This window comes from Polyodon spathula, unplaced genomic scaffold (assembly GCF_017654505.1).
Source record: "Polyodon spathula isolate WHYD16114869_AA unplaced genomic scaffold, ASM1765450v1 scaffolds_805, whole genome shotgun sequence".
Lineage (NCBI taxonomy): Eukaryota > Metazoa > Chordata > Actinopteri > Acipenseriformes > Polyodontidae > Polyodon > Polyodon spathula.
The window spans coordinates 1-12,875 of record NW_024472292.1 but is presented as its reverse complement, the minus strand read 5'-3'; the positions used below and the strand labels follow the sequence as shown (position 1 = coordinate 12,875).

The following is a 12,875-nucleotide window of genomic DNA, read 5'->3' as shown; positions in this document are numbered from 1 at the left end:
GAGAGAGGGCTAACCCTTTGCTCCCTGCAGTGATATAGGGGTATGGGATTAGAAGAGGGCAATGCAAATGGGAGTTCACTGCGACTGGATTGCTGGCTTACCTGTAGACCTCTATACAGGTCTGTACAGGTCTGCAGTGTAGAGATCTCTATCCTATAGACCTCTATAGAGGTCTGCAGTGTTGACATCTCTATCCTGTAGACCTCTATACAGGTCTGTAGTGTTGAGAGTGGAATGCTCTTTCCTATACACCTGACTGATCTGCAGAGAGGTCAGTAAGAATTTTGCTAAAGGTAGGAATAGATTGCATTATGGATTTTGAAGCCCTGGTTAGCCATGTTTTTGATCACCAGCAAATATGTATAGATTCACCTGTAAAAATAAAGTAAAAAACATAATAAAAAGATTTAAGTCCTAAATATTGATTGACAATATCTGTAAAGAGTGAATCTGTTATTAATATTGATCGGGCTCCCTTGCAGAAGGTGCTTGATAAGAATGCCGGTACGAGGCAGCTGTTCCCCAGTTAAGCAGGGCACGTTTAGAATGCAGCAGAGCGTCTCAGAGTTTATCTGAAAGACACACATCGCATCACAGCCTCATCCTCACCACTGCATCACTCCCAGCCTATCAGGGGAGAGAGGGAGATCGCAGGCAGCCAATCACAGGCTGCCTCCCCTACCTCACTCCAGGAGAGGATGAGTCATACGATGACAGAACCACAGGGATCCTAGCACTTCAACTAGCTGTCAATGTGACCCCTCAAAATCAAAGCCCTAACCCTAACCTGTTATCAATGGATTCAATGCAGGTATTTTGGAAGCAGATTGGTGTTTACACTGCAGTTTGGCCCTAACTACAAGGGTCACACTGCCTCCCTCCATCTCTAATTTCTTACTCTCAGACCCTAAGCTCTAACCTGTTGGTCAGAAAACCTTCCAGCCCCTCAGCTCTGACAGCTAGACCCCTGTACATCCCTCCTTCCCTCCCAGCCCCTCAGCTCTGAGAGCTAGACCCCTGTACATCCCTCCTTCCCTCCCAGCCCCTCAGCTCTGACAGCTAGACCCCTGTACACCCCTCCTTCCCTCCCAGCCCCTCAGCTCTGACAGCTAGACCCCTGTACATCCCTCTTTCCCTCCCAGCCCCTCAGCTCTGACAGCTAGACCCCTGTACACCCCTCCTTCCCTCCCAGCCCCTCAGCTCTGACAGCTAGACCCCTGTACACCCCTCCTTCCCTCCCAGCCCTTCAGCTCTGACAGCTAGACCCCTGTACACCCCTCCTTCCCTCCCAGCCCTTCAGCTCTGACAGCTAGACCCCTGTACACCCCTCCTTCCCTCCCAGCCCTTCAGCTCTGACAGCTAGACCCCTGTACACCCCTCCTTCCCTCCCAGCCCCTCAGCTCTGACAGCTAGACCCCTGTACATCACTCCCTCCCAGCCTCTCAGCTCTGACCCAATTCTTCCATACATCTGAGCCACTCAGCTCAAAACACTAAACCACACTGCTTCCATACATTCCAATCCCTTAGCTCTAAACTCTAGGACATCCCGCCTCCCAGTCTCTCAGTTCTAAACATTAAGCCACACTGCTTCCCTCCTAGTCCCTCAACTACAGAGATATAACAAAGACAAGCCTTTGAATATGCACAGTGCTTCCATTGCATGATAAATAAGGCCGGTGTTTTCCACATATTGTCAAGGTTACTGTGGGTTTTTTAAATCAATCATATTAATATAAGAGTTATTTACAGTGTGCTTTTGCTCCAATACTGAACCCTAAAACAAGAATCTTTTTTTTTTGTCAGTGTAGAAATACTTGTCACTGTCTTTCTCATTTATAATATTTATCTTTTCTAGTTACGGATCAAACTAAATCTATTAACATGGGCGGTAAGAAGACTCCCATTGCAGGAGCATTTGATCCATTCCATTCCTGTTAATTACACCCAACTGAAGTTCAACAGAGAGACAAGGATCTTCCACCTTGTTAAGTCTGCACCATTTATTTTTTGATGTGCAAATCAAACTTGCAGCATTTCAGAACTAGCAAGCAAACAACTTCGGCGCACGCAGGAGTTCTTTAATTGAACTCTGGAGTTGTTTTGCTTGAAGATTTTTAAGATCAGTCTATTTTAAACAGGTTTTCATTCAGCACAGTGCTAAATGCTTCAGCCCCTTGGTGGCCAGGCGAAATTACAGGTCTACACCAGCTATGTAAACACATGATTTTACTAGGAGTCAACAAACACATAGGAGCTTATCTGCTGACTCACAGTAAAACCTGGAATGGATCGAACTGCTCTGCAACTGAATCCCTATTAGCAGACAAATGCTTCAACATTTTTTTTTTTTTTTTTTTCAGTGACAAACTTTCGCCTAAGAAAACAATTGCCCTGAAAAACACTCAGGCTGTCATCTCCGGTATGAGAGCCTTTAACGACTGTGCCAACTTCAGCACCAGAGACAGCTCCCTGTGTCCTTAAAGGCGCACAGCTATATCTGAGGCTTCAAAAACACAGCCATTCCCTTGCCCTTCATAATCTTAGCAACATTATCGCGAGCAGCGTCATACTGGCTTTTTTACCCTTTTTTTTTTCCCCCCCCCCCCCCCCCAGGGATCTTTCTGCCTGCTCTTGCCTCTCTAGATTCTAATGAGAAGAGAAATGGCTCTCTCTCTCTCTCTCTCTCTCTCTCTCTCTCTCTCTCTCTCTCTCTCTCTCTCTCTCTCTCTCTCTCTCTCTCTCTCTCCTGCAGCCCGGATCAGTTTACTCAGGAGCCCTTGCTGTTGATTCTGGTCGGTAATCTAAGACCCCGCACAGCTCTAGTTCTGCTCTATCGAGCCACAGACCCCTTCTCTCATCTCCCTTTGTTTTATTCCTTTCACTTAAAAGACACAAGCACAAATGCCAAACACAAAAGGACGAGATTCCTAAAAGCGCTTTTGCAAAGTTTCTAAAAAGGGAGATAATAAAAGGGGATTTGATGCACGCAGGAGTTTAATGCTGCAAAATATCGCTGCTATTTGAGTAATATTACTTAGCTGAACTAAAAGCACACATTATTATAACAATTACAAAATAGATAGCTATCATGAACCAAACAACTCAATACAATACGAGGTCTCTTAAGAACGCTACAGTTAATTTCTCACTGTCAAAAACAGGAGTTAAGTAAGACCTTGAAAATATGTCCCGCTGTCTCTTTACAAAGCAGTTGTCTCTAGACAGTACAGCGTCTGTCCCCAGAGCCTATAAATGCACAAGAAAGGACTGCAAGTCTTGTTCTGTTTCTCCCTATGACACGACCTGCACAACAAAACAAATTCTGTTTAAAGACGAGTGCTGATGGAGCCAATATTTGAAACTCATACCACTTATGCGGTACCTGACGCAGGCCACAGCGCCACCTATTGCGCGGAAACGCTCAGGGCTATGCTCGCACACTACCCCGGTGTTGAAGTCTGTTTCAGGTCCAAACACACTGAGGCTGACCTGGCTGCTGCTAACTGGTCTGTGCATGGTTGGCTGGATCTCTTCCAGTAGCTGTTTACTTAGAGAGCTCCGAGCTCAGGTGAGCTTGTGGTTGGATAACACACCTGTGATTAATTCAGAGCACAGTTAGTTAGAGCCAGATTCCTCAGTTTGCAGTGACATCTTATCTTTTTGGCAAACACAGATCTCTGCAAGGCATTAACGAAGCAAGGGCTGGTTGCAGGCAAGGCAAGGGGTGGTGTATTAACCCTGTGCATTCTGTAACACTATTAAAAACACGCAGTATAGTTTTCATAAGTGCAGGCAACTCTGCAATTTCTATAGACCTTATTCTTCATGTTGTTTTGTGTGATAGTGTACGTCATAACAGTTTCTTTAATAAAACGAAATTATATATATATATATATATATATATATATATATATATATATAGAGAGAGAGAGAGAGAGAGAGAGAGAGAGAGAGAGAGAGAGAGAGAGAGAGAGAGAGAGAGGAGAAAGCGCTATGAAAGCGCTAGACAGCAAATAAACAAACACCTGACGAAACGATGCTGGACGAGGTAAGAAGTCACGTGTGCTCCATTTACGTCACGAATCGATCTCTGCCCGCTCTTGTGCTAAGAAACGATGACACTGCAGTTTGCACTTTGAAAACAGATTGCATTCCCAAAAGCAAAACCGTCTCACTTAACATACCAACACACTGGGAAATCCGTGTAAAAATGACCTGCGGCGTGTGTGATTCAGGACAGTGCTGCAGGTTCATTGTAACACATTCATTTTCCACGTGTTTGTTTGTACTGTTCTTGTATACGCAATGACTGTGTCGCAAGTGCATTTTTTACTTTGGACTCCGCGCTGTTGCTATTCGTGTGTTTTAAAAGCCCTGCCTCGTTTGCTTTATGATATTAATAAATCCGCAGATTTACGACGCTCTCCTTATAATCCATAACAAGAGCGCATTTACCAAATTCATGAATAATGAAGCTTAAAAACAGACCCAGTAAGAAGACGGCCACTCATACATCTCCAAAGAATATGAACATTATATAAGGAATCCACCGCACCGCGGGCGAAAGCATCTGGCAAATTCTACTTATTACATTTTAGCAGTGTTGTAAAAACAGCTATGACTGTCAAACACAGCTTTAATACCGAAAACACTGTACACAATAAAACACAAAATAAAAATATATCCATACATTCATGCATGACATTATATTAATACACATGTGAATCGATTAGCCTTGACACGACAGCATTCAACAGACAATTCTACATCACACACAGAGCCACGTCAAGCGGGTCACAAACACACACAGAATACGCCAAATCTCAATAATAATAATAATAATAATAATAATAATAATAATAATAATAATAATAATAATACACAGCGCTGTTTTTATACAAGGTATTCGCGGTGTACGCGTTGAATGCATTTTGAAAACTCGATTATTTTTCATTGTAAAAAGCATATCTTGCACATTGCCCCCCTAAAACCGCATAAGCCCGAACACAGAACACACAATAACTGCACCATATATACGTTAAACATTATTATATGCATCAGTGTGTGTATGTGTGTGTATATATATATATAGATAGATAGATAGATAGATAGATAGATAGATAGATAGATAGATAGATAGATAGATAGATAGATAGATAGATAGATAGATAGATAGATAGATAGAGAGACAGATAGACAGATAGATAGAGAGATAGATAGATAGATAGATAGATAGATAGATAGATAGATAGATAGAATAGATAAGAGAGACAGATAGACAGCATCCTGCTCCTCCTCATCACAGCGGTCTTACCTGCTCGAGTGTTTTCGCGTTATTCGGCTGCACTGAGTATGCAGGCTGCAGCCACAATGAACAGACCCTTACAAGCCTGGGCTGCGGTTTCTTTTCCTCGGGGTGATAGACGGAGAGAAAGCGAGGACAGCCTTCCCCGACTCAAGCCATTAATGCCCTTGTCCCATCTGGCTAATTATATTACCGCTAGGACCGGCGGCGCTACACGCAGCCAGCAGTCGCGTTGCGCGCACAACAGCGCCCGTTTCACACGGAGATCGTGTTAGATTTGTTTTAAATGCAACACCTCCGCTTTCATGCTGTTTTTCTCTTCGATTTTGGATTATTTGTTGTGTTTTTTTTTGCGATTTGCACGTACAGCTGTAGGAATAAATCAGCGCTCCTGTCTTTTTCTGGTACGGTCCGCAGTCACGCCCTGCAGTCGGTGAATGGTATGGTTGTGCTCGCCTCCTCTCTTAAAGAGACAGCGCTCTCCGTTACACTCCACTCGCTTGCTCGACTCACGCCACCGGGTCACTGACGCACACAAAGTACCGGTAAACCACTTCTAAAAATAAACCTGAAGACAGTTTAAAAAAAGCGTTTCAAATCTTTCATTTGATATACCGCGGGTCACGCCTGCAAGATATTCGCAAATATATATATATGAGAGTACTATATGAATGGGTCCATCTATATATTAGAATATATATATCTGCGTACGACCTATCTAGCGTCCTATAGATACCTATATATCTATATTTATGATTAGTAAATGATAATATATATATATATATATAGATATATCTATATAGATGATAGATATATATAGATCTGATATATAGATAGATATATATATATATATATATAATATATATATATATATATATATATATATATATATAGATAGATATATAGATGGATAGATAGATGGATAGATAGATAGATAGATCGATAGATGGATGGATAGTTATATATTATATATAGATATATGCACACAACCGTATATACCATCTATAGATAGATAGATAGATAGATAGATAGATAGATTAACGATACACTATTTAAATGTACGTGTTAGATATATATCAAGTGAGATATTGAATTTCTATGGATGGATACACCATAGATAGATAGATCACATAGATGGATGGATAGTTATTTGTTGTATTTTGTAGCTTCTTCATGCACACAACCGTTTATACCATCTTTATAGATACAAAATTCATTCTGAAATAGATTTTATTTTTTAACGATACACTATTTAAATGTACGTGTTATAAATATATCAAGTGAGACAAAAACACACACACACAGCACACACACACACACACACACACACACACACACACACACACACACACACACACATCCGTTGGGTTCCTTGTGGTGTGGGCCCTGGTGGTGTGTTTGTCGTTGTGTCCCAACACAAACAACACACACACACACACACAACACACACACACACACACACACACACACACACACACACACACACACACACACACACACACACACACACACACACACACACACACACACACACACACAGACACACACACACACACACACACACACACACACCCACACACACACACACACACACACACACACACACACACACACACACACACACACACACACACACACACACACACACACACACACACACACACACACACACAGACACACACACACACACACACACACAGACACACACACACACACACACACACACACACACACACACACACACACACACACACACACACACACACACACACACACACACACACACACACACACACACACACACACTCACACGTTTGTTTTCTTATACTTGTGGGGGCTTCTCATTGACTCTCACTATTTTTTTAATTTGCTATTTCTAACTCCAGTCAGACAAAACTCCGCACAGGGTGAAAGAGGCGACAACAAACTCAATATTGTGGCACTTTTTTTTTAAAGGCATATTTAGTTCTAAAAAGGTGTTTTACAAAGTGGGGGTCATTTTGTCCGCACATTGATAGCAATGCCTTATTTAAAATCCACAGATTGATGTCGCCTCGCTAATATCACACCACTGCTGTGTAATTCACCGTTAGTTTTATCTGTGTTTTTTTTTTTGTTTGTTTGTTTGTTTGTTTTCCATATATCCATGCATTTATAATATATTAATATAATGAGTTGGTTCACTTTGATACATCTATAACTGCATCGATATCTGTGCCAAATATATTTAAAGGCATATTAAGCTGTTTGCTTACTCTGCACAGTGTATAATAACAATAAACCCCTTGAGAAACCGAAGCTGCTCTCCTTAATAACAATGCATTTAATGAATGTGGTGCTGTTTGGACTCGAAGCGCAATGACGTCTCCAGACCCGAAGGTGGCGAACTCGATCCGGGGGCGGCGTCCTCGGCGGCTTGTCCCTTCCCAGCTGCCGTAAGCAGATATTCAAGCGGAGCAGCAGACAGGTGGCGGTAAGTTTGGTTCTGATCCAGTCGGGGGAAGCGGGTCGGAGGACTTGCATGCGGTGCTGAGCGAGACCAGGTTAGGGCATTGTACAGCGTGCAGCAAAAAAAAAAAAAAAAAATTCAAATCGTTCATATGCACAGCCTCAAAAGAAACGCCATAACTACTGCGCGTTTAATTCTGCAGAATACTGCGCCAGCGCTGTTAGGGTCTGTCTCTCTAGATCTCCAGCTTGTTCTGATAATATTATTAGCTGTTCTTTTGCTGTCTTCAGGACCCGTGTGTGAGCCATGTGTTCCCTATCGCTGTTTCCTCCCCCGCTGCCCGCCGGACACGTCACTCTGTACGAATCCAACAACGAGCTGGTGTCCGGGACAAGCCTGGACAACTACCAGAGACAGGTGGGGACACACTGACACACACACAGACAGACACACAGACACAGCCACACCATATCTCCATCCATGCTGCTCTGTCTCTAATGCGGCTCCTCTGTGTTGGGTGTTGAAGGAGTGGGACCCCCCTTCCCTGCTGATCCCCAAGGAGTCCCTCAAGCCGCACAGCCGCCTGGAGAGCAGCAGCAAGGCAGCCTTCATCCACCAGCAGGAGACCCTGTGGATGAGGAGCGCCAACGCCTGGTCAGTGCTAAGCCTAACCCCTAGCCAGCCGCTATACCAGGGGGGCTGCAAGCCTGGTCCCGGAGAGACCCAGTCCAGCGGCTTTTCTAGGTGTCTGTACGTCATCAATGCCTAAAGATCTGGAACACCTGTTAATCTTGACTAATTAAGCCATTAACTGGTCCTGCTAAGTAACTGAGAGACTGGTTGAAACGAAAACCAGCCGCCACGGTAGCTCTCCAGGACCAGGGTTGCAGACCCCTGCTCTGTACCCTGTTTAACTCCGGACTTGCTGATGAAGCCTGAATGAGATTTGTTGATTTCTCACACGCCAAACCCGCTGCTGTGCAAATGCTTACTGTGTAGCAGTAGCGTGTTATTTCCCGAATGGCAGCGAGACTCCCATTGCACAGAACTCTGATCCCATTCCTGGCTCTGCTGCCAGGTGAATAGGACGCACCTGGGCTTGTTGCTTACACTGGGGCTAATCAAGCACGTGTTAAAACCCGGAGTGGGTAAGAGGAGTCGTGTGTCTGTCCCTGGATGTCTCCTGTGCTGTGCAGCCCCCTGTTCCCTGAGTGACGATAAATAGTGATCCTTCCTTTCCATTGTGTATCTTATAGTGATAGAAGCGTGCTGTTGTTATCTGAACAAATGAATACAAATAACAGAAGCCGGTTCCATCTGTCTGTTTTTCAGGCGTGACGCCGGGCTGTCCGGCTTGCTGGATGAGATCGCCAACTCTGCGGATGAAGGCAAGTGCGGTTCGCAGTCTCTTTGGGGTGTGTGGAAGCCAGTTAGGGTCTGCTGCTCAACCTGCTGTTGTATTTACATGTTTTCTGGGAAATATTCAAGAGATGTCTGGGGGGGCGGGGGGGGATACAACTGCCGTTGCATAGCAGTTTGATCCAGTCCTGGTTTTACTATGAGTTTAACACACCTGAGGTTGTCCTCCTATACACTGTGGTGAAACTTCTGTGCAACAGGAGTCTTATTTTCATGTCTGGCTTGGTGCTCCAGTGGTTAGGATAAAAGCATCTGCTAAATTATTAATAATAATAATAATAATAATAATAATAATAATAATAATAATAATAATGTCTGTGTGTGCGGTCTCTCTCTCTTCCAGTTCCCAGGTGTATGAAGGTGGCCGCGTGCTGCTCCCTCGCCATCCTTCGCTGGGTATCCTCATTCCACGGCTCCCTGTTCCCGCACCTCACTGTGAGCAGCTCGATTTGAAACTCGCATTTCAGCAGGGGCCTGATCGTTCAAACAACTCTAAACGTGTTGCAGTGAGAGTGTCCATCGGACCTCAATACAAAGAGAGAGAGAGAAGGGGTTAACTTGGAATTGAATTCTGTGCCGGTTTGGGGGTTGCAGGACTGGAGTGACCACTGTGAAAGCATCTAAACCTGTCTGTCTCTCTCTCCCTCTGTCCCCAGCTCAGCACTGAGGACATGGTGTCTGAATTCTCCCAAGCTGCAGACTGGTGAGTTAGTATCTGCTTCAGTGCGCACTGCTTCTCCAATGAACTTCCCTTCCCCTCAGTTAGAGTATTATGGGACTGGTTCTCAATGCGTTGGTTTAAATGTGTTCGGTGCTGAAGCTTGAGCAATTAGGAAGCCTGTGTCAGCTGGTGTTCCCCCTGTGTGTTCCAGGGCTGGCTGCTCCGTGCGTGCCGTGGCCTGGCACCCTCACACGGACAAGTTCGCTGTGGCTTTGCTGGACGACTCTGTCCGAGTACACAACGCCAGGAGGTACGTAGCAGGCAGTGGGGAGAGACGCAGTCGCTAGCAGAAACTAATTGGGGAATTCTAAAAGCTTAATAGAGGAACTGTAGGCTCATCTCAGTTAGTGGGGTCTGGACCCTGTTCAAATTCGTTCGAGTACAGATTGTTATCTTTTATGTTTCTGATGCTCCTCCCAGTTTAACGTTTAATCAGCAGAGAGGCCAGTGTAAATGTTCTTTGAAAGCAGAATTAGCCAGGGTACCTTCAAAGGATGACCTGCACTGCTCTGCCCAAGCGTTCTGTTTACATAAACAAGGCTCCTATCACACAGCAGTTTTACCCAGTCCAGGTTTTGATAGAGCCCTAGTGTGCAGGTAACAAGCTCAGATGTGTGATTTTTAAACCCCTAGTAAAACCAGGAGTGGATCAGAGAGCTGTGCAGTGGGAATCTCCCTTCCATCCGTGGTTACTGTGAGTGGTCAGTATTGTGGGCTGATGCTGCAGCGCTGTTCTCTCTCCCCTCACAGCTCCACAGCCCCCACTCTGAAGCACCGTCTCCAGAAGAACGTCTCGGCGCTGGCCTGGAAGCCGCTGTGTGCCTCGGCGCTGGCGGTGGCGTGTCAGAACTGCGTGCTGGTGTGGCACGTCGACCCGTCCTCCCTCTCCACGCGGTGAGACACCCCCCCCCCCATCCTGCAGCAGCTTTTCAGAAACCCCTAAAGAGGTTCACGAGTTGGGCTGATTTACTCAGAAACAGTCAGTTGGGTTTGTAGTGAGTGCGTTTTTTTTTTTTTTTTAACTCTGGAAAAGCTCAGTCCTCACAAACACCCGACCCATCGGCTCTTACACTGCAGGCTGTGCTGCTTGGGCAGCGCTGATTTCTGTCTGTCTGTCCCCGTCTCGCAGGCCCTCCTCCGGCTGTGCCCAGGTACTGTCCCAGCCAGGCCACTCTCCGGTCACCTCACTCGCCTGGTCACCCAGCGGAGCGATCCTGCTCTCCGCATCGCCCGTGGACACTGCCATGATGGTAAGCCACGCTGCCACCCTCTCTGAGGGGCATTACCAGTTTAGAGACGGAGGACTTGAAATTCAGTCATACGAGGTCGCCATGCAGGACAGGGTTACACGCCTGCCCTGCAAGGGCTTGCTCCATCGCTCTCCTCAAAAGCCGTTGCCTGCCTTCTCTCCCCCTCTCTCTGCAGGTGTGGGACGTGGCTGGGGAGAGCTGTGTTCCCCTGCAGCGTGTGGGAGGCGGGGGCGTCACGTTCCTCTCCTGGGCCCCCGATGGAAGCAGGGTGCTGGCAGCCACTCCGTCAGCCCTCTTCAGGTGAGCCACAGCAGGGAGGGAAACAAGACTCGTATTGCACAGCAGCCTCGCCCTTTCCAAGTTTTACTACCAGCTTGATTAGCTACAGTCGAGGTGTAGTAAAACCAGGAATGGATCAAGCTGCTATGCAACGGGAGTCTAGTTTATATCCATGCACAGTGTCAGCACTTGGGCAGCACATCTGTGGTTAATAGATTAAACGTTTAAACCTTTGTTGCATTAAATTTCCTTTTCGGTTTACTCTCCCATGCGTTTCCAATGATCCGGTAGGGTTGCTGCAAATGTAGTGTTTATTGAAGTTTATATTTCTTTTGTATATTTCAAGTTTTATTGGCGTGGTTTACAAAGATGCTACAAATGATTCATTGAAGGAAATGCAAACCAATGCACCGTCTTCATAAAAACACTTTCTCTTGAAAGTTTAGTACGTGCTACTATTAGGATTTGTATTCAAACGCTCACAGCCTTATTCAGGGCTGGTTAAGACCCAGGGTGGTGTAGAGTCAGCCCTTCTCTGAATCTCTCTCCATGTTTGAATCCTCTCTCTCAGGGTGTGGGAGACCGTCACGTGGACGTGTGAGAGGTGGCCCACGCTGACAGGACGCTGCCAGGTAAGTGCGCACCGGATTCCTGCTCCGCTGGGACCCGCGCTCCTGTGCAGATCACTGGGTTAGGACTGAGTGAGAGTGACCGGACCGCTTCGCTTTGTGTCTCCTCACAGTCCTCTGTACCCAGGGTGGACACAGTCACCGCCCTTCCACCCTGTTCTGAATTGTTTAATTGTACCAATCAGACCGCCAGCCAGACCCTGACATCGTTCAGTGTCTCATATTACCTGTTAAACCTGGAGTTAAGCCCTCCAGGAGTGTGATTGGACACCTCTGCTTAATACCCTCAGAGACATAGTCAGCTGGGCGTATTGGCTTTATATAGGGGGCATAGCCATTGGTGTAACAGTGTCTGTGTGATTCCATGCAGACTGGCTGCTGGAGTCCCGATGGGAGTCGCCTGCTGTTTTCTGTAAAGGGGGATTCTGTGATCTATGCGCTGTCCTTCGCCAACACGCCCGGTAAGCACACAGCTCTCTCCTCTCCTCCCTCTCCTCTCTGTGCACTGTCCTTCAGCAACACGCCCGGTAAGCACACAGCTCTCTCCTCCTCCTCCTCCTCCCTCTCCTCTCTGTGCACTGTCCTTCACCAACACGCCCGGTAAGCACACAGCTCTCTCCTCTCCTCCTCCTCCCTCTCCTCTCTGTGCACTGTCCTTCAGCAACACGCCCGGTAAGCACACAGCTCTCTCCTCTCCTCTCTGTGCACTGTCCTTCAGCAACATGCCCGGTAAGCACACAGCTCTCTCCTCTCCTCTCTGTGCACTGTCCTTCAGCAACATGCCCGGTAAGCACACAGCTCTCTCCTCTCCTCTCTGTGCA

General features: G+C 46.2%; 1 protein-coding gene across 2 annotated transcripts; it reads left to right on the top strand.

The window, feature by feature from the left end:
• The first annotated feature begins 7,458 nt into the window (after positions 1-7,458).
• LOC121308910 (aladin-like) lies at positions 7,459-12,673 on the top strand. Of its 2 annotated transcripts, none has more exons than XM_041241629.1 (12): positions 7,459-7,780; positions 8,047-8,173; positions 8,283-8,410; positions 9,089-9,144; positions 9,519-9,610; positions 9,832-9,878; positions 10,048-10,146; positions 10,647-10,790; positions 11,026-11,146; positions 11,322-11,446; positions 11,997-12,057; positions 12,425-12,673. In XM_041241629.1, exons 2-12 carry the CDS (start codon positions 8,063-8,065, stop codon positions 12,656-12,658), a joined length of 1,218 nt encoding a protein of 405 aa, XP_041097563.1. In that variant the 5' UTR covers positions 7,459-7,780; positions 8,047-8,062; the 3' UTR covers positions 12,659-12,673. The 2 variants fall into 2 exon arrangements, with proteins under 2 accessions (XP_041097563.1, XP_041097564.1); XM_041241630.1 differs by having other exon boundaries at positions 7,766-7,850.
• The last annotated feature ends 202 nt before the right edge of the window (positions 12,674-12,875 follow it).

What these genes read in the sequence shown, in the direction of transcription:
- LOC121308910 (XM_041241629.1), top strand. Translation starts at nt 8,063, where the DNA reads ATGTGTTCCCTATCGCTGTTTCCTCCCCCGCTGCCCGCCGGACACGTC. An exon ending in TGGACAACTACCAGAGACAG is followed by an intron (nt 8,174 to 8,282) that starts GTGGGGACACAC and finishes TGGGTGTTGAAG; the next exon opens with GAGTGGGACCCCCCTTCCCT. An exon ending in CGAGTACACAACGCCAGGAG is followed by an intron (nt 10,147 to 10,646) that starts GTACGTAGCAGG and finishes CTCCCCTCACAG; the next exon opens with CTCCACAGCCCCCACTCTGA.